General features: G+C 53.3%; 1 protein-coding gene across 6 annotated transcripts in view; it reads left to right on the forward strand.

Annotated features, from left to right (window-relative positions):
- The window catches only part of RPTOR (regulatory associated protein of MTOR complex 1), a 415,958-nt gene that overhangs the window by 341,237 nt on the left and 52,085 nt on the right, over positions 1-22,636 (forward strand). For all 6 annotated transcript variants that reach the window (XM_024235062.3, XM_024235063.3, XM_054535892.2 and 3 more), the window contains 2 exons: positions 980-1,138; positions 16,530-16,648. In XM_024235062.3, the coding sequence (XP_024090830.1) occupies positions 980-1,138; positions 16,530-16,648 (278 nt within the window). The remainder of the gene's footprint in view (positions 1-979; positions 1,139-16,529; positions 16,649-22,636) is intronic.

A 22,636-nucleotide genomic window follows, 5' to 3' on the forward strand; every position in this document is an offset into this window, starting at 1 on the left:
GGTGATGAGTCACCCTTCCAGACGTGAGCATGGCAGGGAGGCGTAGGCCAGCCCCCAGAATAGCCAGCGGGCCCGTTACCAATGCGGCAGGGAGCTCAAGCACAGCTGCAGTCGAGGCGGTGGCTCCTTGGAGGGCCGTGCCCTGCCCGCGTCTCCCAGTAACCTGTGGTCTGCGGGTGGGGAGCTTGGCTCCCAGGGAGATCAGTGAGTGCCTGTGCCTGTGTGTGCGCCAGGGTGCGTGTGTGCCAGGGTGTGTGCACCAGAGTGTGTGTGCTCCAGGGTGTGTGCGCCAGGGTGTGTGTGTGCCAGGGTGTGTATGCCAGGGTGTGTGTGCCAGGGTGTGTGCGCCAGGGTGTGTGTGCCAGGGTGTGTGTACGCGCCAGGTTGTGTCTGTACGTGCCAGGGTATGTGTGCGAGGGTGTGTGTATGTCAGGTGTGTGTGTACATGCCAGGGTGTGTGTGCACAAGGGTGTGTGTGCCGGGTGTGTGTGTACGCTCCGGGTTGTGTCTGTGTGCGCCAGGGTGTGTGTACCAGGGTGTGTGTGTGCCAGGGTGTGTGCACCAGGGTTTGTGTGTACCGATTGGGGTGTGTGTGCCAGGTGTGTGAGTACCGGGGTGTGTGTGCCAGGGTGTGTGTGCACCAGGGTGTGTGTGCCGGGTGTGTGTACGCGCCAGGTTGTGTCTGTATGCGCCAGGGTGTGTGTGCACCACGGTGTGTGTGTACATGCCAGGGTGTGTGCACCAGGGTGTGTGCCAGGGTGTGTGCACCAGGGTCTGTGCCAGGGTGTGTGTGTATGCGCCAGGGTGTGTGTGCGCCACAGTGTGTGTGTGCCAGGGTGTGTGTGTACCAGGGTGTGTTTGTGCCTGGGTGTGCTGAGCTTTATTTAGAAGAAAATACATACCTCAGTCATGCCATTAACTGTAAGACCAAAAGGAGGGTCCCGGGAGCACCCCACTGACCCCGCTGTGTCTCGGGCAGCTGGTGGCGCAGTGGCGTTCTCCCCCGGAAACCTCAGCACCAGCAGCAGCGCCAGCAGCACCCTGGGCAGCCCCGAGAATGAGGAGCACATCCTGTCCTTTGAGACCATCGACAAGATGCGCCGCGCCAGCTCCTACTCCTCCCTTAACTCCCTCATCGGTGAGTCCGCCTGCCCCTTTCTGCTTCCGAGGGGCCCCGAGGGTCTCCTCCCCACACAGAGCAGCACAAACCTGTGTCTGCATCAGGTCAGTGGGTGTCGAAACTGTCAGTTCAAAAGAAAGAATAAAGGTCAACTGGACTGCGAGGCAGTGAGAACGTTTTGTTGGGGCAAGCAGGAAAGTTGACTGTTGTGATGGGATGGTATTTTACAGGCCGCCCCGGAGCCATCGGAGCTGGCCAGCTTGGCCGGGTGGGAAGGCTGCCAGAACCTTCCATCTTTCTTCCGTAGACGGATGAGAGTTCTTCATGGTGCTGGACACCCTGGTGATGCAGAACGGTTGTTCTCAGCCAGGGGTGGTTTTGCCCCCCACGAGCAACTTGGGTGCAGTAGGGGTGCTCCTTGTCCCAGTGGGTGAGGCCAGGAAGCTGCTCACATCCCCCAGGGCCCAGGACGGCCCCCACACAGTGTCCACAGTGAGAGGCGGAGGGCCCTGTGGTCGGGCTGTTGTCCCTGCCCTGCTCACCTGCGGAACCTCCACACAACTTTTCCTCCATCCCAGCAGCTTGATGCAGCGCTGCCTGGGAATGGAAATCTGACGGAAGGGTCAGATTCTTCTCTTGTTCTGCCGTGAATGGTGTGTGCCTGGGTCCTAGCACCAGGAAGGAGCAGGATTTCACCGTGTTTTCTTATTGTGTAGCTGTGTTCGTCTTCACACTGCTGCTAACAGATTTAGGGCTTAACCAAACGAGTCTCCTCTCCTCTTGTTCTGACTATCCAGAGTGGCTTACTGGCTTCACTTGAACTTTTTTCATGTTAAGGAACATTTTAGCCACGTAAAAATGTACAGAGACTTATATAAGAGCGCTGCGTGTGTGTGTGTGTGTTGTGTTCCCAGCTTAAGGAATTACAGAGGTCGAGCCCCACACCCCACCCCGGTCCCATTCCCTCTGGTGACGTTACACTTTCCCTCTCTGGCCATGAGCCCTGGCACACACGTGGTGCCCACTTAGAGGTCTTTACCTCCTATTGGCACCATCGCACGATGCGTGGCCCACAAAGCCCGTTTCTTTGGCTCAGACTTCAGTGTGTGTCTTTCATGGTCATCTAGGTTTTATCCTTCTCCTCTGCGATCTGTATACTTGGTGGTCATCTAGGTTTTGTTCCTTCACCTCTGCGATCTGCCGTGACTCCATTATCCATTCTCCTGTCTGCGGACAGTGAGGCCGGTTCTAGTTTCTTCTTCCTTTTTGTTCCTTTTTTTAATAAGCAAACTCAGAATCCAGCCCCTGCCACCACGGAGCCTCACGTCCAACACACCCTCACTCGCTGCACCCAGCTCTGCTGGGCCCCGGCCTACCTGGCCCCCAGCCTGGGCATCGGTGGGGAAGCTCTTCTCGGGCATATGGTTGCCGCTCCCCTCTCATTGAGAGCCCCCACCCGGCAGCACCTTCCAAGGAGCCTCTCCAGCCCCACGCCCCACCTGGAATCAGGCTTCCCCAGCTGCCCTCTGACTGTCTGCTCCCTTTTCCTGCTTTATTTTTCTCCTGAGGACTGTGGACTGCAGACGTGCTGTACGTGTAACTTGTTCATTGGCCCGGCCCGTCTCTCTCCCCTGGAGCTCGAGAGCCACACGTGCAGGAACCTGGCTTTATTAACCACTGTCTCCTCCCGCCCTGTCCACACCCAGTGCCTGGTACACAGTAGGCGCTCAATACACATAAACGGGCACATGTGTGGTGTGTGTACTTCAGCGTGGATACCCGTGAGTGCCTCTCGCCGCCTTGCCTCAGAGTGAAGCTGCTGCGTGAATGGTGCCTGCACCTTCAACTTTTGTAGATGTCGCCCCAGGCCTTCCACAGGATCCTCTGTTCTAAAGCACAGGCGCCCCCTTGTCGCCACTCTCTACCCACACCGGTCTTGGCCGGCTTTTGCCTGTCTGATAGACACACCTGGTGTCTCCTTGTGGCATGAATTTGCATCTGCCTTGATTGCAGTGAGGTTACAGCCTTGCAGCCTTACAGAATTGCCTTGTGTCGTTTGTCTTTCTCTTAGCAGTTTGTGATAAGAGTTCATCACAGTTCTGGGTGCTGATTCCTGGCTGAATATATCCATCGAAAATACATCTAATCTATGACTTTTTATGGTGCCTTTGGTGCCACACAAGCTTAATCTTTTAGTTTCTCTTTTTCTTTATAACTTGGGCCTTTTGTGTCTTGGGTTTTTCCTTTTCTCAATGTCCTAAACATATTCTCCTACATTTTCTTCCAGAATTTAAAATTTTCCTTTTTTATGTTCATGTCTTAAGTATATCCTGAACCACATTTTGTCTCTGTGGTGAGGTCAGGATCCAGGTTTTATTTTTCCTTTATGCCACCCCAGACCCTTCATCAGACAGCCCGTCCTCCCGCCAGTGCTTCTCAGTGTCTCCCTGGCCATCGGTCCTTAGGGTCTGAGTGGGGGCCCCATTCTCCGCAGCACCCGTCCCATCCACGACCCCGCCGACACCCCACACGGCCGCGCCCACGTCCCACGGCCGGGCCGACACCCCACACAGCCACCCGGACACCCCACACGGCCACGCCCACGTCCCACGGCCACCCGGACACCCCACACGGCCGCGCGGACACCCCACACGGCCGCGCCGACACACCACACGGCGGCACCGACACCCCACATGGCCGCGCCGACACCCCACAGCTGCGCCGACACCCCACGTGGCCGCGCCGACACCCCACATGGCCACACTGACACACCACAGCTGCGGGGGCAGCGCCGTTGAGCCTCCTCAGTTCGTTTCTCAGAATTGTCTTGGCCGCTCTTAACCCTTTGCTGTGCTGTATACATTTTACAGTCAGGTTTTCTGTGTCCACAGCAGCCTCACTGGGGTGTTGTTTGAATGGCGTTGACGTCCTTGCATCGAGTCTTCCTGCTCCTGAACAGGGCGTATCTTTCCATTTCCTCAAGTCTTCTTTATGTCTTCAAGACAGTCTGACTTTCTGCATAAAGGTCACAGGCATGACGTTACCTTTCAGTTTTTGTAATTTTAAGTAATATCTTTTTTAAAACCTGTTGCTGGCAAAAAAAAAAAAAAAAAAGAAAGAAAGAATGCCAGTGGGCCGGGCGCGGTCCCTCATGCCTGTAATCCCAGCACTTTGGGAGGCGGAGGCCGAGCTCAGGAGATCAAGACCATCCCAGCCAACATGGTGAGACCCTGTCTCTACTAAAAAAAAAAAAAATTAGCCAGGTGTGGTGGTGCGCACCTGTAGTCCCAGCTACTGGAGGAGAATCACTTGAACCCGGGAGGCGTAGGTTGCAGTGAGCGGAGATCATACCACTGCACCCCAGCCTGGCAAAAGAGCAAGACTCCATCTCAAAAAAAAAAAAAAAAAAAAAAAGAATGCCAGTGGACATCTGTGTTTCTCTCTTGAGAGTAAAGGAAACATTTCTAACCTTTTACCTTTAATATGACATTTGCTGTAGATTTTTTGGGTGGGTGCTCTGTATCAGTTTATAGAAATTCCCTTCTCGTTGGTTCAGACTCTTTTTATGAGTGCAAATTCCCATTCTATTCTAGTTAGTTAAGAATTTTCCTGATAAATGGAATTAATTTCTCTGAATGTATTTTCTGCATCTCATAATAACCCTGTGCATGGCTCTTTGTTAGTGTAGGGAATTACATGATTGAATTTCTTGTGAAATATCCTTGCATTTCTGGGGGCACCCAGCATGGTAATGTCCCCTCACATCACTGCCTTACGCTCACCAGCTATTTCTTTGGGTGCTCCCCATTGGCATTCACGAGTGGATTGGGCTGTGACTTTTCTTGTCCTGACCTGGCTGGTTTAGGCATTGAGTCTGTACCTGCCTAGTAAAACTGGCTCCTCCGGGCATGGTGACAGGCGCCTATAATCCCAGCTACTTGGGAGGCTGAGGCAGGAGAGTCACTTGAACTCGGGCAGCAGAGGTTGCAGTGAGCCAAGATCACGCCACTGCACTCCAGCCTGGGCGACAGAGTGAGACTCTGTCTCAAAACAAAAACAAAAACAAAACAAAACCAAAAAAAACTGGCTCAGGAGTGTGCCCTCATTCCCTGTCCAAAAAAACTGGCTCAGGAGTGCGCCCTCATTCCCTGTCCTTGGGGGCAATTTTTATAAGACAAAGATGATGTGTTGTTCTTTCGGTGTCGGAGTAGAATTTGCCCCGAACTGTCTGAGCTAGTGTAATGTTGTGACGGTGGGTTTGAATTCTGTATTCCATTTCTTTAATGCTGATAGGATTATTTACATTCTCTATTTCTTCTTAAGGTAGCTTCAGAAAGTTTTATTTTTCTAGGATTTTATTCAATTCGGCTAAGTATTCTCATTCTTTCCCTTGAGGCTGTCTGCAGCATTCTCATGAGTCTCTAATCTCTGCTGTCTCTTTATTGTTTTTGCTGATCTTACTGTCATTCCCAATCTGCTGTCTCTTTAGATATGTCCCCTTTTATTCCTATTGTTGTTTATTTGCCTTTTCCCCTTTTTCTTGATTAATCCTCTAAGATGTTTGTTCATTTCTTTAGTGTCTTCAAGTTCTAACTTTTAGGCTTTGTGGATTTACTGCATTATTTTTTCTTTATTTTTCTATTCCAGTACTTTATTTTGTTTCCTTTCTACTGTTTTCTCTAGGTTCACTCTCTTGTCCTGTTACAGTTCTCAAGCGGAAAATAAAAACAGCTCATTAACTTTGAGTTTTTCTTCCTTCCTAATGTGTGTGTTCAGGTCTGCGGGCCCCCCCGCCGCCCCGCCGCCCCCACTCCCCCCACCGTCTCCGTCTGGTGAGTTTTGATGATGGGCTTTTCACTTGTGTTCAGCTTCAAGCTCTCTTTCTGCTTCCATTGTGGTTCCCGGGGATGGCGGTCCAGCCACAATGACAGAAGCACATGACAGGAGCCCAAAGACCTGAAACAGACGCAGGGCATCTGCCAAGGCAGTTCCCACCGGGCAAGCCTGTGGGTGTGCCCCTGGCCTTGGCCAGCTGCTGCCTTGAGCACCTCTGGATAGAACGAGTCCAGAGCTTGCACCATGCCCTCTAGGGTATGAAGAACTGAAAGGTCCACTACACAACAACCCAGACACTCCAGCTTAGCCCAGACACGCCAACTTGTTAATTTTCATTGCGAAATAACATTGCAGCTTTGTGCGTTTGGTTGTCCGCTAAAATATGCCAAGTGCCCAGAAAGCGCAGAGTTGACTCCGTATATTCGAGTATAAATCGAGGTATTGCCAAGTCACCAATGAAATATATTCTGAAGTCACTTGTAAGATGTTTGTTTTGAACTGGATACACTTTTTAAATAGAATTAATGTTATATATAGTGGTTAGGTTTCCAGGCTAGCCTGCAAGTGTCTTTTAAAACCTGTCTGCAGAAATTCTACTTATAAATCTACAATGAAAAAGGTATTTTAAATTTTTTTTTTTTAAGTACTAGAAAATGTAAATTCATAGTATTCTGTTTTGATTGCACATTTCCCCTGGCCCCGGCCACAGCTCCTGTGAGTAGCTCTCTAGCGCCTCCAGCAGGTTAGTGCCACCTCTGCCCCAGTTCACGCTCACCAGGGTCAAGGTGATAGCTCCCTTCTGTCACGTGTAGGTTAGAGCAGGAGTCTGCAAACTCTTCCTGTGAAAGAGCTTTGCGGTTGGGAGTGCCCCTTGGCACTTCCCCAGCACTGCCATTGTGGTGCAAAAGTAGCCAGCGACCGCGTGTAAGTGAATAAACTTGGCCATGTTGCTATGTAACCGTGTGGACTGAAGTTTGAATTTTGCGTAACTTCACATCACAAAATATTGTTCCTTTGATTTTTTTTTCAACCACTTAAAAAGTATAAGAACCATACAGAGAGCATAGAAAAACAAGGCTGAGTTCAGCTCAGAGAGCCTGACAGCAGAGCACACCCTGCCCCCACCCCAGCCTCCAGGGACACTTCTGTGAGTCAAACAGAGGGCTTGGGATTCTCCCACAGATTGGCCAGATATTTTGACAGTGCCCCCACTGTGCACGCTGGGGCACAAAAGTGCAGAACAGGCAAACCCAATGCCACCTGTGTCGAAGCCAGTACCATCAGCTCCAGGCATCTCCTTTCCCTCCCTGCAGAAGCGGGCGTCCTCCCTCTGCAGCCAAGGGGACCGACATTTACTCAGGTTGACTCCTGGCCAGGAGTCGGGGACTCCTCTTTGTGCCCCCACACATCCTTCTCTCGGCAGGGCATCTGTGGCCGTCTCCTCCCTGCCTCGCAGCCACCTGAGCCAGCAGCTCTTTGGCCTGGTGGTCGCAGCTCCCTCCCGGGTCTCCCTGCTTCCACTGTAGCCCTCCTGGGGCCGTGTGCTCGCTGTGGCCTTCCTTTTTTGTTTTTGTTTTTGTTTTTGTTTTTGTTTTGAGACGGAGTTTTGCTTTTGTCACCCCAGCTAGAGTTTAACGGCGCAATCTCTGCTCACTGCCTCCCGGGTTCAAGCGATTCTCCTGCCTCAGCCTCCCAAGTAGCTGGGATTACAGGCACGTGCCACCACACCTGGCTAATTTTGTACTTTTGGTAGAGACAAAGTTTCTCCATGTTCGTCAGGCTGGTCTCGAACTTCCAACCTCAGGTGATCCGCCCGCCTCGGCCTCCCAAAGTGCTGGGATTACAGGCGTGAGCCACCGCGCTCGACTGGCCTTCCTCTTTCACAGGAAGCTACAGCAGCATCACCCCTCGGTGCTCACCTGGTGACCGTCTGCCAAGGGCCTGGTGGCCCCGCCACCCTACCTGGCCCATGTTCCATGGGGTTCTCGGTTCCCTCTCATCCCTCCACTCGCACGTATCTGGCCATCAAGTAAGAATCAAAATAAAAAGTTGCACCTGGCCTGCAAGCGTGCAGAACCGCACCTTTTGTTGGTCCAGGGAGCTCAAGCCAGGCAGTATGGCGCTGGGTCACCGTGGTACCACTGACAGCTTCCGTCTGCAGGTCCCGTGCCCGCTGTACCTCCCTTTCCCCCGGACGTGTGGATACCACGTGGGCATCTCCCCTTCTGCTGGCGAAGGCTACAGAAAGTTCACAGCTGTGGAGTTTCCAGGTGGCTGAACTTGGTGAGGCTGGTGTTTGCTGTGCGCGTGTCATGCCTGAGGCCCTGGGTGCTGTCTACAGGCAAGAGGGACTGCGGGGGCCCCGCCCAACTCCTGTGTGAAACTTGGCTCTTGTCTGTGATGAGTAAATGCCGTTGTTATCCTCAGTACTGGTCTCGGTAGAGTACAGGGCAAAGGATCGCAGTTTCGTTTGAGGGCCACCCAGACAGGAAGCACACAGCAGCCTGGGGCCCGGACACAGGGGTTTGGCCTCCGTGAGTTTTCTCCTGTGCCCGTTCTTTCTTTTCTGTCTTCTTGAAGGAGCTGGACTCCCCATTCCACCATCCTTCTTACACAATCTGATTCCTGGCTTTTTTATTTTTTTACTGGAGAAAACTGAGTTTTATTCGTATATCATTCAAATCTTAGGAAATTTGACAGGAAAGAGTTTCACAGTGAGCTGGGGTTTAGGAAGGAAAGAAAACAAAGTCACCCCCGCAAAGCCAGCCTCATTCATATTCAGTGAGGTGTCGCTCACACCACCTGGAAACCACCGTGCTTACCTAAGTGTTTAGAATCCATAACTGACACAGGATCCCATTACGCACAGCACTTCCCTGTTTCCAGCCAATTTCTTCTTTCATTTCAGCCAAAGAACAGCAATCTCTTTAGTCCCTTTCAGTGAAGATTGCAGAGACTTTCAGAACCATGGCAACCTGGAGTGTCCATGTCTCCCCATCTTTCCTGGCCCCCCAGAAGCCCCATCGCCAGCGCCCTCCCTGCTCTGCCTTCCCCAGAGCACTTGCATTGTTGCACCCTCAACCACATGTTTCCCGTCTCCGCCGTGGCGATGAAGCCCCTTGGCTGGTACTTGGCTTCCTTTGATCACTGATGGAGCCCAGGTTCCCCCAGCAGTGCCTGGCCCTGGTGGGGCAGGATAAATGTTTGTGAAACTAAATGAGAACCCAGGTCTCAGCACTGCTTTAGGTTCTAGAATCTTCTTTGATGTCTCCATCCTGCTTGTTTCTCACTCAGCCCTTCATCTAGCCTGACATCCACAAGAATCCCCTACCTCAATCCCTCCTATTTCCAGTGCCCCCATCCCACCAGGCGTCGTTGCCCTGGGTCTTGCTCTCTGCAGACCACAACTGGGCAGGCCCTCTTTCATACCAGCTCCTCACCACCCTCCAGGTGAAGCCTTCGTTAAAACCGCATTTTCTGTAGAGGCCAAACCATTGTCTGACATTCAAGGCCTTCCTTCAGCCTCCTGCCCCCAATCTCAGCAGCAGCCGCTCCACTGCACCTGCCCGCAGCACCCCTGGCTGGCCCCTGGCCCAGCCCCTCTGCCGTCTGTGCAGCTCAGAGCCAGGTGGGCTTGCTGGGAGGTAGCCTGGCCCACCGCCAGGATCCCCATGTAAGTGCCTGACCCAGCACATCAAAGCATGATGTCGCCATTTTTACCACCACAGTCTTGTAAAGTTGTTTCTTGCTAACGCATGGATGTGTGGACGCAGGCCTCACCTGTCCCGGCCCCCAGCCCATGCGTCTGCCCTCTGCACTTACCTGTGTTCCTGACGCCCACGAGTGGCCGTGGAGCTGCTCAGGACAGAAGGACGGCTGGAGAGGGTCTATGGCCTGTGTCCACACGTCCCGGGACCCAGCCTGAGGTGCCCTCCTCACCCCCAGACACCCATGCACGTGGTCCCACACCTCGTCACTCCCACGCTCATCTGTCCAGCCCCAGCTCCCAGCTAGAGTGCAGGACCGTGGGGGACTACGCTGCTGTGTGCTCCACCCGCCTTCCCTCCCGAAACCCTGCGTCGCGGCCAGAGTCCAGGCACACCCGTGCTGAGAGGCGAGGCAGGAGTTAATTCTGCTTGGGACTCTGGTGGCCTGAGAGCGCTCTTCCCGCAGAAACAGCCTCATCCCGAGAGTGCTGGCAGGGGCACAGGTCAGAGGCCTGGGCTAGATGGGACCAGCTTTCATGACTCTGCTAAATACGATGACATTTTTTACAGTTTTGAAAATGTGTTACCATAGAAATGGATCCAGGATGGACTAATGCAAGGGAGGGGAGGGCAAGAAAGGAACACAGCCCCGCGGAGCATGGAGCCAGCCCTGGTGCAGCTGTGGGAAGCACCCTGCTCACCCAGAGGAGGAGCTGGGGGCCACGGACAGTGGCAGAGCCAGAACCCCCGCAGGCCGCCTGTGCTCTCCACACCTGAACATGGGATTCTGCAGGAGAGCTGGTGTCAAGTCCTGACCCCTCTACTTCATTCGGAATCTGGGAGCCAGAACTACTGCCCTTGGAGGAGAGAGGAGCCCGGAGACCCGAGCCCAGAAACTGGGGCGCTGCCCGGCTCCTGGGAGGCCACAGAACAGTGGCGGCCGCTGCACCCCAAGCCTGCCCAGGCCTCTCAGCTGCACACACTGCGACCAGCTGCACTGCTGCATCCTTGGTGTTCACAGGATGGGCCATAGCAACTGCTTCTCCCTTCGTTTATTTTTTTAATGTTTCTTAAAGACGGAGTTTCACCATGTTGCCCAGGCTGCCCTCGAACTCCTGGGCTCAAGCAATCCTCCCACTTCACCTTCTTGGGTACCTAGAACTACAGTTTCCTTCCTTTTTTCCAAGGTATCAAGAAGCTGAAAGAGTCCTTACGAGCCCTGCGTGCAGCTCCAGAGACCCCCAGTAGTGAGTTCCGGCCAGGCCTCGAGGTCTGGGTTTCGGGGCAGAGAAGGTATTGGTTTCTGCCTTTGCAGAAAAAAAGCCTGGTGCTCACTCAACCAAAAGAAAGCTAAGCAGGGTTTTTGCCAAAGGAACTGTGTGGGTTTGGAAGGAAAAGGCTTCACAACCCAGAAACTGGATTTACTCTCGTCAGAAGACGGTGGTGAGAAAATGAACAACAGTTTTCCAATGCTCCAGGATTATGTTTTTAGGGCAAAAGTCCTTAACTAAAGGCCATTATTATGTTTGTCTCGTAGGGGTATTGAATATGCTGAGGAAACGATGCAGACGCACTGCCCACCCGGCCCGGGAGGTGCTGCATCTTCCCTGTGGGCAGCTGCAGGGTCCAGCACTCCAGCCAGCCCAGGAGGAGGGAGGGTGGAGCAGCTGGTCAGCGTGATTCTCGTAACAGCCACACCGAGTTGTGGGTGCAGCCCCTGAGGGGTCAGGAGGGGTCACAAGAAAGGGGCCGCTGCGGAAGCCCTCGGCCTGGGGCACTGGTTCCCCAGGATGGCAGAGGGTCTCGGCCATCACAGACTGGGTGAGCACATCAGAGGGCGCAACCCGCTCTGCCGACCCCTCAGCCTTGGGGTGGCAGCTGGCAGCTGTCACCTGCAGGAACACTCTGTCTTCTCTGAACTGCTCCGCCAGCCCGGGAGCTTCTGGGATTCAGAGTCGGCCAGAGCTCTGACTAAATTTCCCTGCCTTGTATGCTATTTGAAAAGCTGTGGCCATTGGGCTCTGAACAATAACTTCTAAAACCATTCATTATGATCTTTTATTACTTTTAGTCTAGACATGAAAACAGGTTCTCCGTGCTTACAGGGAGTTCTGTGAGTGCCAGCAGGGGCCCTTTCTAAGCTCAACACCCCCGGTCCCTGACTCCCTGCAGGGCAGGACCCGGGCAGCCCCACCTCCTTCCTGGTAGACTCGAATCCCATGGGAAGGTCTCTGCGGTCCGTTCTGGGCACTGGCAGATTTTACGACAGGACAGTTCATACAGCGGAGCCTGAGAGAAGATTGTGGCCAAACCAAGGAAAGACGTGAAATAAAGACAGCAGTTCCGTGATCACAGCGTCGTACTTTTTACTAGTACATAGTTATAAAATCCACTGTCGCTAAAAAGACTGGCAAAAAGTAGATTTCTTTTCCCCTGTTGAGTCACAAACAGTATTTCGACTTTGATATAAGTGGAAATCTGCACGAAGGTTGACAACAATAGCGTTGCCCCTCAGTACACGTGGGGGACTCAAGGACCCAGGGCCCACGACGCTCAGTCCCGCTAGGAAAGGCGTGACAGCTGTGCGTCCCCCACACATGTCCCCCACCATGCTTGAATCGTCTCTAGATTCCTGATAATACCAACTCCAGCGCGGTGTGTCAACAGTGGTTATGCTCTCTTTTTTTTTTTATGTGTATTACTTTTTGTTTTGTTTTCAAATATTTTTGATCTGCAGTTGGTTGAATCCATGGATGTAGAGGGCCAACTGTAATAAATATCCGTTTTTAAAAATTAGATGAAAGTGGCCAGGCGCAGTGGCTCACGCCTGTAATCCCAGCACTTTGGGAGGCCAAGGCAGGTGGATCACGAGGTCAGGAGATCGAGACCATCCTGCCTAACACGGTGAAACCCATCTCTACTAAAAATACAAAAAAAAAAAAAAATTAGCCAGGTGTGGTGGTTGGTGCCTGTAGTGCAGCTCCTCAGGAAGCTAAGGCAGAAGAATGGCATGAACCCAGGAGGCAGAGCTTGCAGTGAGCCAAGATCGCGCTGCTGCACTCCAGCCTGGGTGACAGAGCGAGACTCTGTCTCCAAAAAAAAAATTAGATGAAAGTAGCAGCTAATACATCTCACACACGCCCCCACCCCGCCCCGCACATTGCCAAGGTCCTTACCTGGAGTGTCCTTTGGAGCCCTGACCTAGACCCCCGGTGCCTGCGTCTGTGGCCCCCAGATTGTGGGTGAGGCTTGAGCAGCCACCAGCCTGCACCCTCCTCGCACTCTGCCAGGGCCACCGGGAGCGGGGTGCCTCCTGCCGTGCCTGCCCTGGGTTCCGGGCTTGCCCAGTGCCCTATTCTTCACAGTGGCCTGGTCCTCGCCCCCGGGTCTTGTGAGGAGGGTTCTCATATAAGGCCAGCTGCCCCTCACAGCCACTTCACCTGGCAGTCGAGCCTCGCGGGGAGCTGCTTCAATGCCTCACTCAGCTGTGGGGAGCCCAGGACCCCAGAATAATCAAGGGGAGTGGGTCTCAGGCGGGCAGTCATCAATGGGCATCTTGCAGGGCCATCCTGTCACCCATGGTGGAGGGTGTCGTGGAGCCAGGCGGTAGCGAACTTCGCCAGTGAGGCCGCATCTCCTCCTCACCAGGGCCTGTCACGGGGGCGAATTCAAAGCTAAATCTCCTAGCCCACCCACCCACTCTTTAAAAAAAAACTGAGGACGCAGCCATCGCCGATGTCCTTGTGTTACATGGAGCAGTTCCTAGGAGCCAGCATCTGCTGGGGTAGAGGAGACTCTAGGGAGTGTTTCCACAGTTTGGACCGATTTTACATTTCCGAGACTTCCTTGTGGATCCACATGGCTATCGCAGAGCTGTGCAATCTGAGAGCTGGAAGGCTTCGGTTCTGTCCCAGTCCACGCGGTGCAGGACCACGGTTGAGCAGAAGGTGCATCTGCGTGGTGCCGTGGCGCTGAAGTCCAGGTGTGCTTGGGCCCTAGGCTCCCAAGACGTCCCCACTGCCTCCTCCTGGGCACGAGGCTCAAGCACAGGGACCGCCGGCCAGGCACACATGTGCATGGGCAAGACCCGCAGGGGACGTGTCCCTGGGAAGAGTGCTTCCTTTGGTTGAAGGCTGTAAACTTGCCCTGTGGGGTGAGATATGTCAGCTCCCAGAAAAAGTCCCATCCTCTCATGATTCATTCCAGCATGGGCAGCGCAGCAGCAGAGCATGGCCTCCTAGATGGCAGCTGAGCTCAATTCCACACGGCTCAGTCCTGGAGACACTCACTCACTGCAACACGCACTCCTCGTGGGGGCCTCTTCAGGAGCCGCGGGCACGGGGCTTCCCTGACCTCTGCACTCACGGTGGGGGCATGCACAGCAGGGGTAGACACCGGCCCACCATACGTGGAGCTGAAGTAGAGCCCGTCTTGGGCCATAGGTGGAGGTGAGCCAGTGGCAGCGGGCATCTGCAGAACCCACACACACATTGACTTTCGCACCCGCCTCCATTTCCATGGACTTGACCGTGTCGTGCGAAACCCACTCTACGTGCGCAGCTGTGTTCCTGCGGTGACACGAGGTCGTCCACGTGCGCAGCTGTGTTCCTGCGGTGACACGAGGCCCTCCACTGGCTTTCGATGCTTAAGCTCTTTCACCAACAATCAGGTGTCCTGGAATCACACACCTCACTCGAAATCCTTTGAATCTCTGTTTAATGAACAAGCACTTGCTTCTCAGCAAATTGTCTAGCTTCCCCAAAAATAAAGAAGGTGGAGTTCTATGTGGCTGGATCCCTTTTCAACTCCCAGCGCCGAGGGCAGGGCCCTGTCTGCCTCCGCCTCTGGGGCGAAGCCTGGCAGGAAACTGGCACTCCTGGTGCCCGCAGGCAGGGGAGGCACTGCCTGGCCCCGCTCTGCCCTCCACACTCAGCGCCTCTGGTCCTCGGCCCAGCCTTTGCTGGACCTCCGCCTCTACCAGGATTGCTGCTTCCCTTCTTGGCCTTTCTGGGTCCAGCGTGGCGTGCACAACAGTTCCGCAATGCCTGCTCCATCAGCCTCCTCCCGGGCCTCAGCCAATGCTGACTGCGCCAGGAGCCCACATGGCCGGTGCCTGCCACTCCCTTCTGGTTTCCAAGTGCTCACAGCCCCCACCTCACAATCTCTGATCTGCTCCTGTAGGCTTCCGTCGGGTATCCCCCAAGGCTCCGCGTCCCCATCACCTCCGCGTTTTATTGTTCAGTGTCTTAGATCTTGTTTGTGCTACCCACCCTCGCTCCACTCCTCCTTTGCCCAGAGAACGATCCTCCTTCCCCTCAAAGCCCGGCTCCTTCATGCCTCTTCCACCAGGCCTCTCCGGCCTTCACCTCCTAGCCCACTGCCTACAGAAGGAGTCACTCTCACTCCTTCCTGCGTCTCCCTGAGGCCGCACGCTTTCGTAGACGTAGCATGGCTCAAAGGTCTGATGGGTGTGCGTTCACATCCTTCATCCTCTGGGCCTTACCTTCCTCGGTGATGCTGGGGGTGACATCTGCCTGTAGGATTGCTGGGGAATTAAATAGGACCGAGCAGCCGCACCAACAAAGCCTCAGCGCTTCCCTCCATGCCCACGACTCACCAGTGTTATTTATAAATGAGTCTGAGTCCCTCCTGGGTCCTGCCTTGTCTGTCTTTGTATCCGAGCGTGCAGCACAGGACCTTGCATTGAGTGTTGGGTGAGTCGGGAGAGGCTTAGGGACAAAAGTCACAGCACATCAACCTTTCGTGAAGTCCTAGCATCTCAGAGCAGGTCCAGTGCCTGGAGGTGAGCAGGAAGCGCGTGGAGGTGAGCAGGAAGTGCCTGGAGGTGGGCAGGAAGCGCCTGGAGGTGGGCAGGAAGCGCCTGGAGGTGGGCAGGAAGCGCCTGGAGGTGGGCAGGAAGCGCCTGGAGGTGGGCAGGAAGCGCGTGGAGGTGGGCAGGAAGCGCCTGGAGGTGGGCAGGAAGCGCGTGGAGGTGGGCAGGAAGCGCCTGGAGGTGGGCAGGAAGCGCCTGGAGGTGGGCAGGAAGCGCGTGGAGGTGGGCAGGAAGCGCGTGGAGGTGGGCAGGAAGCGCCTGGAGGTGGGCAGGAAGCGCCTGGAGGTGGGCAGGAAGCGCCTGGAGGTGGGCAGGAAGCGCGTGGAGGTGGGCAGGAAGCGCGTGGAGGTGGGCAGGAAGCGCCTGGAGGTGGGCAGGAAGCGCCTGGAGGTGGGCAGGAAGCGCCTGGAGGTGGGCAGGAAGCGCGTGGAGGTGGGCAGGAAGCGCGTGGAGGTGGGCAGGAAGCGCCTGGAGGTGGGCAGGAAGCGCGTGGAGGTGAGCAGGAAGCGCGTGGAGGTGAGCAGGAAGCGCCTGGAGGTGGGCAGGAAGCGCCTGGAGGTGGGCAGGAAGTGCCTGGAGGTGAGCAGGAAGCACTCCCTGGGTCACAGTGCACAGCAGCACATGCTGAACTTGGTGCGGTGCAGATGTCCAGGCCACATGCACCACTACCAATGGGCCGCGGAGGCTCCTGGAAATCTAGGACGTGACATCAGACGCTCCTCCGGGAGTGTGGTCATGCCCTCCAGTCCGCTGAGGCATTTCAAGGAAAGTTATACACCCTTTCCAATGCAGTTTTCCTTTTAGAAAGATTCGGCCTCAGTAGATGAATCCGTGTGATCAAGCCTAGTAATCAGCTAGGATTCTTGAATCTCGAGACCCGTTGCCAGAATAACAAAATGGGGGCTTCCTGTAACCTCAGCTCTTTAAAGCAACACGTCTGATACCAGGGTTAAGGTTTCAGAAAATGCAGCCGCCTTAGGAGCCTCATTGGCAGCTACTTTCCACTAAAACATCTTCCATTTCTCTCTCTCAGGAGTTTCCTTTAACAGTGTTTACACTCAGATTTGGAGAGTCCTGCTGCACCTGGCTGCTGACCCCTATCCAGAGGTCTCGGACGTGGCCATGAAAGTACTCAACAGCATCGCCTACAAGGTACGTGCCGGGCGCTCCCTACCGCGCTCCAGCTGCTGATTCTCGGTTACGAGTATGCACGCCAGGAACTCCAGGTGTGCCCGGGTCCACACCACGGTTTAGAAAGTAAACAAAACGAGCTTCAGCAAATATCTTGAATCTGGAGATGTACAGTACACCCCAGATTCTGTATCTGTGCAGCTCCCATGTGGGCAGAGGGTGCTAGATTTACTGACGCCTGTTAAGGCAAATTAGGGGAGGACTGCCATGATTTTTTCCGGATCCTCTGATGTCTGGGTGAGCTACAGTGCTGGCCCTTCTTCCATTTTTTTTTCTTTCTTAATTATTTATAAGAGATGGGGTCTCCCTATGTTGCCCTGGCTGGTCTTGAACTCCTGGGCTCAAGGGATCCTCCTGCCTCAGCCTCCCAAAGTGCTGGGATTACAAGCGTGAGCCACCGCACCTGTTTTTTGTCTTTTTAAGACAGTCTCACTCTGTCCAAACTAGAATGCAGTGACCTGATCACAGCTCACTGTAGCCTCCAACTCCTGGGCTCAAGCAATCCTCCCACCTCAGCCTTGGAAGTAGCTGGGACTACAGGTGCACGCCACCACACCCGGCTAATTTTTAAATTTTTTGTAGAGACAGGGTCTCAGTGAGTTGCCCAAGCTGGTCTCTTAACTCCTCAGTTCAAGTGATCCTCCTGCCTTGGCCTCCTGAAGTGCTGGGATTACAGGCATGAGCCACCACACCCGGACTTTTCTTCCATTTCTGATAGCAGTAATTTTTGACTCATTCAAAACCCTTCTAGTTAATGGTTTCTTATTCATGGCCATTCTAGCTAAAGGGAACTTTTCGAAGAATCAGCTTTTGGTTTCATTGGTTTTTCTCTGTTGTTTGTCCATTTTCCATTTGATTGATTGAGCTTTCATCAATAAAGCTTGCTTTCTTCTGCTTACTTTGAGTTTAATTTGCTCTTCTCATCCTAGTTTCTTAAGGTAGAAGCAGAGGTCGTTGATTTTAGTCCTTTCTCTTTGGGGACTGTAAACTCTTCTCAGTCCCTTTTGTGAGCTCTGGGCATTTGGCCTACCGCCTTCCCGCTGTTTTTTTCTCTGCCTCATGGGTTGTCACTCTACCCGTGAGCAGATGAATACTTAGTCAAAGACTCCAGGGGCCTCCCCTGCAAACCTTGGAAGCTTTCCCCTCTCCAGTGCTCTGTCCTACACATTCTTGCCACCTCAGCCTCCCTGGAGCCCCAGTCTCTGTCTCCTGTTCCCTGAAAGCGCTAGGCTCCCCGTCTCTGCACTGTGGCCTGGGACTGCCTGAAACCACCTGCAAGTGGACACGGGGCAGCTGTTTATTTCCGTTCTTTCAGGGATCACAGGCCCGCGACACCCAGCACCCAGTGTGCAAAAACAATTATTTACGGTATTTTTCCTGGTTTTCTAGTTGCTTATGGAAGTTGGATGATTTACGTGGAATTAGAAGTCACTCATTATAGCACTTAAAAATTTTTTGGTAACTTTTTGATAAAACTTCAAAAGCTTACAGAAATGTTGCAGAGAGAATGCAGGGAAAGGCCACACTCTTGCAGCCTCTGTGGTGTTCTACGTCTTCACCCGACCTCGTCACGGCTACGGCGTTGGCTCGGGTATCACTCAGTGACAGGGTCTGCAGGGTCGAGGAGCCACAGCTTCCCATCCTAGTCCATCACTTTTTCCAAATGAGCTATCGAGCCTCCCCTCTCATTTGCCGTGGCCTTCTGGGTCCTGGCCGGCCATCGAGCCAGGGTTCCTGCAGCTCCCCAGCTCCTTTTGCTGGTACTATACTTGTGTGGCTTTCGGTTCCTTCAACTAAGTTATTTTCTCTTGGTCTAGTTATATCTTAGATAGAAATCACCTTACCGTCTGCAGTTGCTTCTTCTTCAATTCCTTTTGTTTTTTGTTTTTTTTTTTGAGGTGGATTCTCGCTCTGTTGCCAGACTGGAGTGCAGTGACGCAATCTCAGCTCACTGCAGCCTCCGCCTCCCAGGTTCAAGCAGTTCTGCCTCAGCCTCCTTCCTGAGTAGCTGGGACTACAGGCGTGATCCACCACACCCAGCTAATTTTTGTATTTTTAGTAGAGACGAGGGGTTTCACCGTGTTGGCCAGGATGGTCTCGGTCTCTTGACCTCGTGATCTGCCTGCCTCGGCCTCCCAAAGTGCTGGGATTACAGGCGTGAGCCACTGCGCCTGGCCTGTTCTTTATAGTATCACAGGTAATAGTCACAAGTAGCTTACTGGCCAACTTGGAAAGGTCCAGATTGTTTAATTCTGCACCAGCCTCCCCTCCTGCAGCGGATTCTGCCACCTCCTCCGTCACCGTGTGGTGTGGCCAGCTGCACGGGCACCTGGCCATGTTCATCCCCAGGCAGCAGGCCGTCTCCTCAGGTTTCTTTTATGTGTCACTGGCCTGTTGAAAATAGCCAGTCAATCCAGTTAATGTTTTCATTATGCAGTAGGAAAACTAAGAAATAATATAATTATTCGCTTTTAAACTAAGAATAAGATAAATACAAAAATAAAACTTAGGCTGGGTGTGGTGGCTCACACCTGTAATCCCAGCACTTTGGGAGGCCGAGGCGAGAGAGGATCGCTTGAGCCCAGGTGTTTTGAGACCAGCCTGGGAAACATAGTGAAACCCTGTCTCTACAAAATAGTAGCAAGTTAGCCGGGCATGGTGGCAAGCACTTGTGGTCACAGCTACCCAGGAGGATGAGGCTGGAAGATCCCTTGAGCCCAGGAGCTCAAGGCTGCAGTGAGCTATGATTGCGCCACTGCACTTCATCCTGGGTGGCAGAGTGAGACCGTGTCTTTTGAAACAATGTTTAAAAATATATGTTTGTTAAACATTTATGGTCTGAGACCAAGAAGGGGAGGCAGTAAAGCAGACAGGAAGGAAATAAGGAAGAAAAGAAAGTCGTAAGACTGCACAAACGCTCCTGAGGAAACCACCCATGGAGGCCCCAGGCCAGAGCAGCCGGTCCCGAAGCCTCTCAGATGAGCTGACGCTGTGGAGGATTGGGACTGAAACCGTCACATCTGCCTGCTACGGATTAGGGAAAATCAGTTCTTACCACTTACCGCTGCCCTTTTAGACTCTAAATAGCCTCTACCACTTTTAGTTTAAGATTTCAAGGTTGGGTTTTAAATAGCCATTTTCACTAAAATAATTGTAAAAGCTTTTTACAAACATTAATAAATGGTTTAAGTTTTTAGAATTGATGGCCAGTTCGCCGTCTCTGCTGGCAGTTCTCTGACACACAGGAGTGTCTGGTGGCCTCTTCTTTTCTCGGAGGCACAGGATGGCTATGGCCATGGGCCACCCTTGCTCTGTCCTGACTGCACAGCTGGAGGTGAGCGCTGTTTAGGAGGTTTGATCGTTTTCCCCCAATTAATTTAGCTTCTTGGGTATTTTGATCATGATGAAATCAGTATTCAGCCTATTTAAGTTTATTTTTCAGTGGCTTTTGTGTATTTAACCTTACTAAAAAATTAGCCTGAATTATTCTAAACTGTAATCCGAGTGCCTAATCTTGAAATATAAGGACTATTAAGTGCGTTCTCGTGGACCTGGCCTCCAGTTGTTAAATAGCTCCTCCTAGGAAGCTCTCGAGCATGTGTAGCACAGAAGCCACTGCTCTCTGCTCTTCAGCAAACGTCCCAGCACAGCCTCCACAGCCCAGCGCCCTTTTGGATTGTGTGTGACATGTAGTCTAGCCAGACGGCCCGCCCCCCTCTCCCTCCACGGTAAGGCAGTTAAGCACCTGCGTGTACCTTTCATGTTAGCAGGTTATAGCAACTCGAACACATGGCTTTGTCGTGCTATCCGATTGAGCCCCAGAAACCGCCATAAAAGTGGCATTTGCCTTCTGTGCCTGCTTTGCTGTTCTAGAATGACACAGAGACCTTAACGCACATGGCCATCACTCCAGCAGACACGCCACAGCCAGAGGGGTGGGGACCAGAGTCAAGAGAAGGCCTCTGCTAGAGACCTTGCTATGCATAGCACAATGCAGCATGAGCTTGTGTGTGTGTGTGTCTGTGTGCGTGTGTGTGCACGCGTGTGTGTGTGTCTGAGTGTATATGTGTGTGGGTTTAAGAGTAAACATTGCTACTAAAGCATTTGGAAGCATAAATCTTTCTTGTCTTCATTTTAATTTCAAGAAATGCCTTATTTTCCTGCTCTAGGAACTGAAGGGATTACATTTCATTTTACAGAGAAACGAGCCTATTTTAGATATTTAACTCTGAAGCCAAATTTTTGTTCATCAGAGTCTAAAACAGCCTTATTACTATGGAATGCCCTGTAGAATTCTATATTCAAATACAGAAATTGCCACCAGCTCTGTATGAGAGAACCCACACAGCTCCAGAGCTGTGGTCTGATTTTATGTATTTATAATATATTTCGATTCCCATTCCATGGGCTTGGGTTTTTCATTTTGCTTTTAGCTTCCTTTTCTCTTGGTTTAGTTTTGCGGGTGTTGTTTGTTTGTTTTGTTTTGAGACAGGGTCTCGCTCTATCACCCAGGCTGGAGTTCAGTGATCCAGTCACGGCTCACTGCAGCCTCGACCTCCTGGGCTCAAGCGATCATCCCACCTCAGCCTCCCAAGTAGCTGGGACTACAGGGGCGCACCACCATGCCTAGCTAATTTTCGTATTTTTTGTAGAGATGGGGTTTCACCATGTTGCCCAGGCTGGTCTCAAACTCCTAGGCTCAAGTGATTCACCCACATTTCCCTCCCAAAATGCCAGGATTACAGGCATGAACCACTGCACCTGGCCTGCTTTTAGGCTTTTTTAAGGAAAATTTCAGACTACGTAGAAGTAGAAAGAAGAAACTGACACCCCTCAGGAGCCTGCCTGTGGCCCCAGCAGTTCTCGCCTCAGTGGTTTTAGGACAATGCCAAGAAAGAAACTTCAAGCCACAGGTGGTCACCCGTCAGGGCACACGTGCTCATGATCACTGCTTATATTATAATTTATGAGAAAACGTATGAGCATAAATGCACAAACTCACCTAGAAGCACCACTGCAGCCTCTTGATACTGTGAAGAGTGTGTGTCCCTGTGCACTGACTACAGCCTCTTGATGCTGTGAAGAGTGTGTGTGCGTGTGCGCTGACTGCAGCCTCTTGATGCTATGAAGAGTGTGTGTGCATGTGCGCTGGCCGCTGCCTCTATCGCGGGACTCATGCATGCAGACGGAGATGAGAAAGGAGTGTGCTTAACGAAAGGTCAAATTGATGGCAGTGGCAGCCAGTCTGGGAGTGGCCGCTGCCATGATGCCAGCTACAGCTGGGGAGGTGTGGCCAGGGCCATGTGCTCCACAAAGCTGGCAGGAGGCAGGAACAGGTGGAAACCCCACCCCCTTCCAAATTGGCAGGGCGGGAGCCTCATGCTCCCCAGGCGCAGCTGCAGCCACCCAGCCACAGCTCTGGATCCAGGCATCTCTGTGCTCTTGGGGGCCGGGAGCAGGCAGGAACCCCACCCTCCCAGGCACAGCTGCAGCCACCCAGCCACAGCTCTGGATCCAGGCATCTCTGTGCTCTTGGGGGCTGGGAGCAGGCAGGAACCCCACCCTCCCAGGCACAGCTGCAGCCATCCAGCCACAGCTCTGGATCCAGGCATCTCTGTGCTCTTGGGGGCCGGGAGCAGGCAGGAACCCCACCCTCCCAGACACAGCTGCAGCCACAGAGCTGGCATGGCTCCTCTGTTCTCTCAAGGGCCCAGGAAGTGCCCCTACCCCTGCAGGCTTGGAAGTGTCTGCTCCCGCTGCCTGGCCTCTCACTGCTCCTGGCACCCACTTTAATCTTGGAGCAAAGTTGAGGCTGTACCCAGGTGCTGTTGCAACCGACCGGCTGTGCACACGCTCAGGGCAGTGCTCACATGCCAACCGCCTGCTGCCTCAGCCCCCTCTGGACTTTGGGCACCAACGAGCATGGGAGGGAGACTGAGGGCAGGGACT

The sequence above is a fragment of the Pongo abelii genome, chromosome 19 (genome assembly GCF_028885655.2).
Source record: "Pongo abelii isolate AG06213 chromosome 19, NHGRI_mPonAbe1-v2.0_pri, whole genome shotgun sequence".
NCBI classification, from domain to species: Eukaryota; Metazoa; Chordata; class Mammalia; order Primates; family Hominidae; genus Pongo; species Pongo abelii.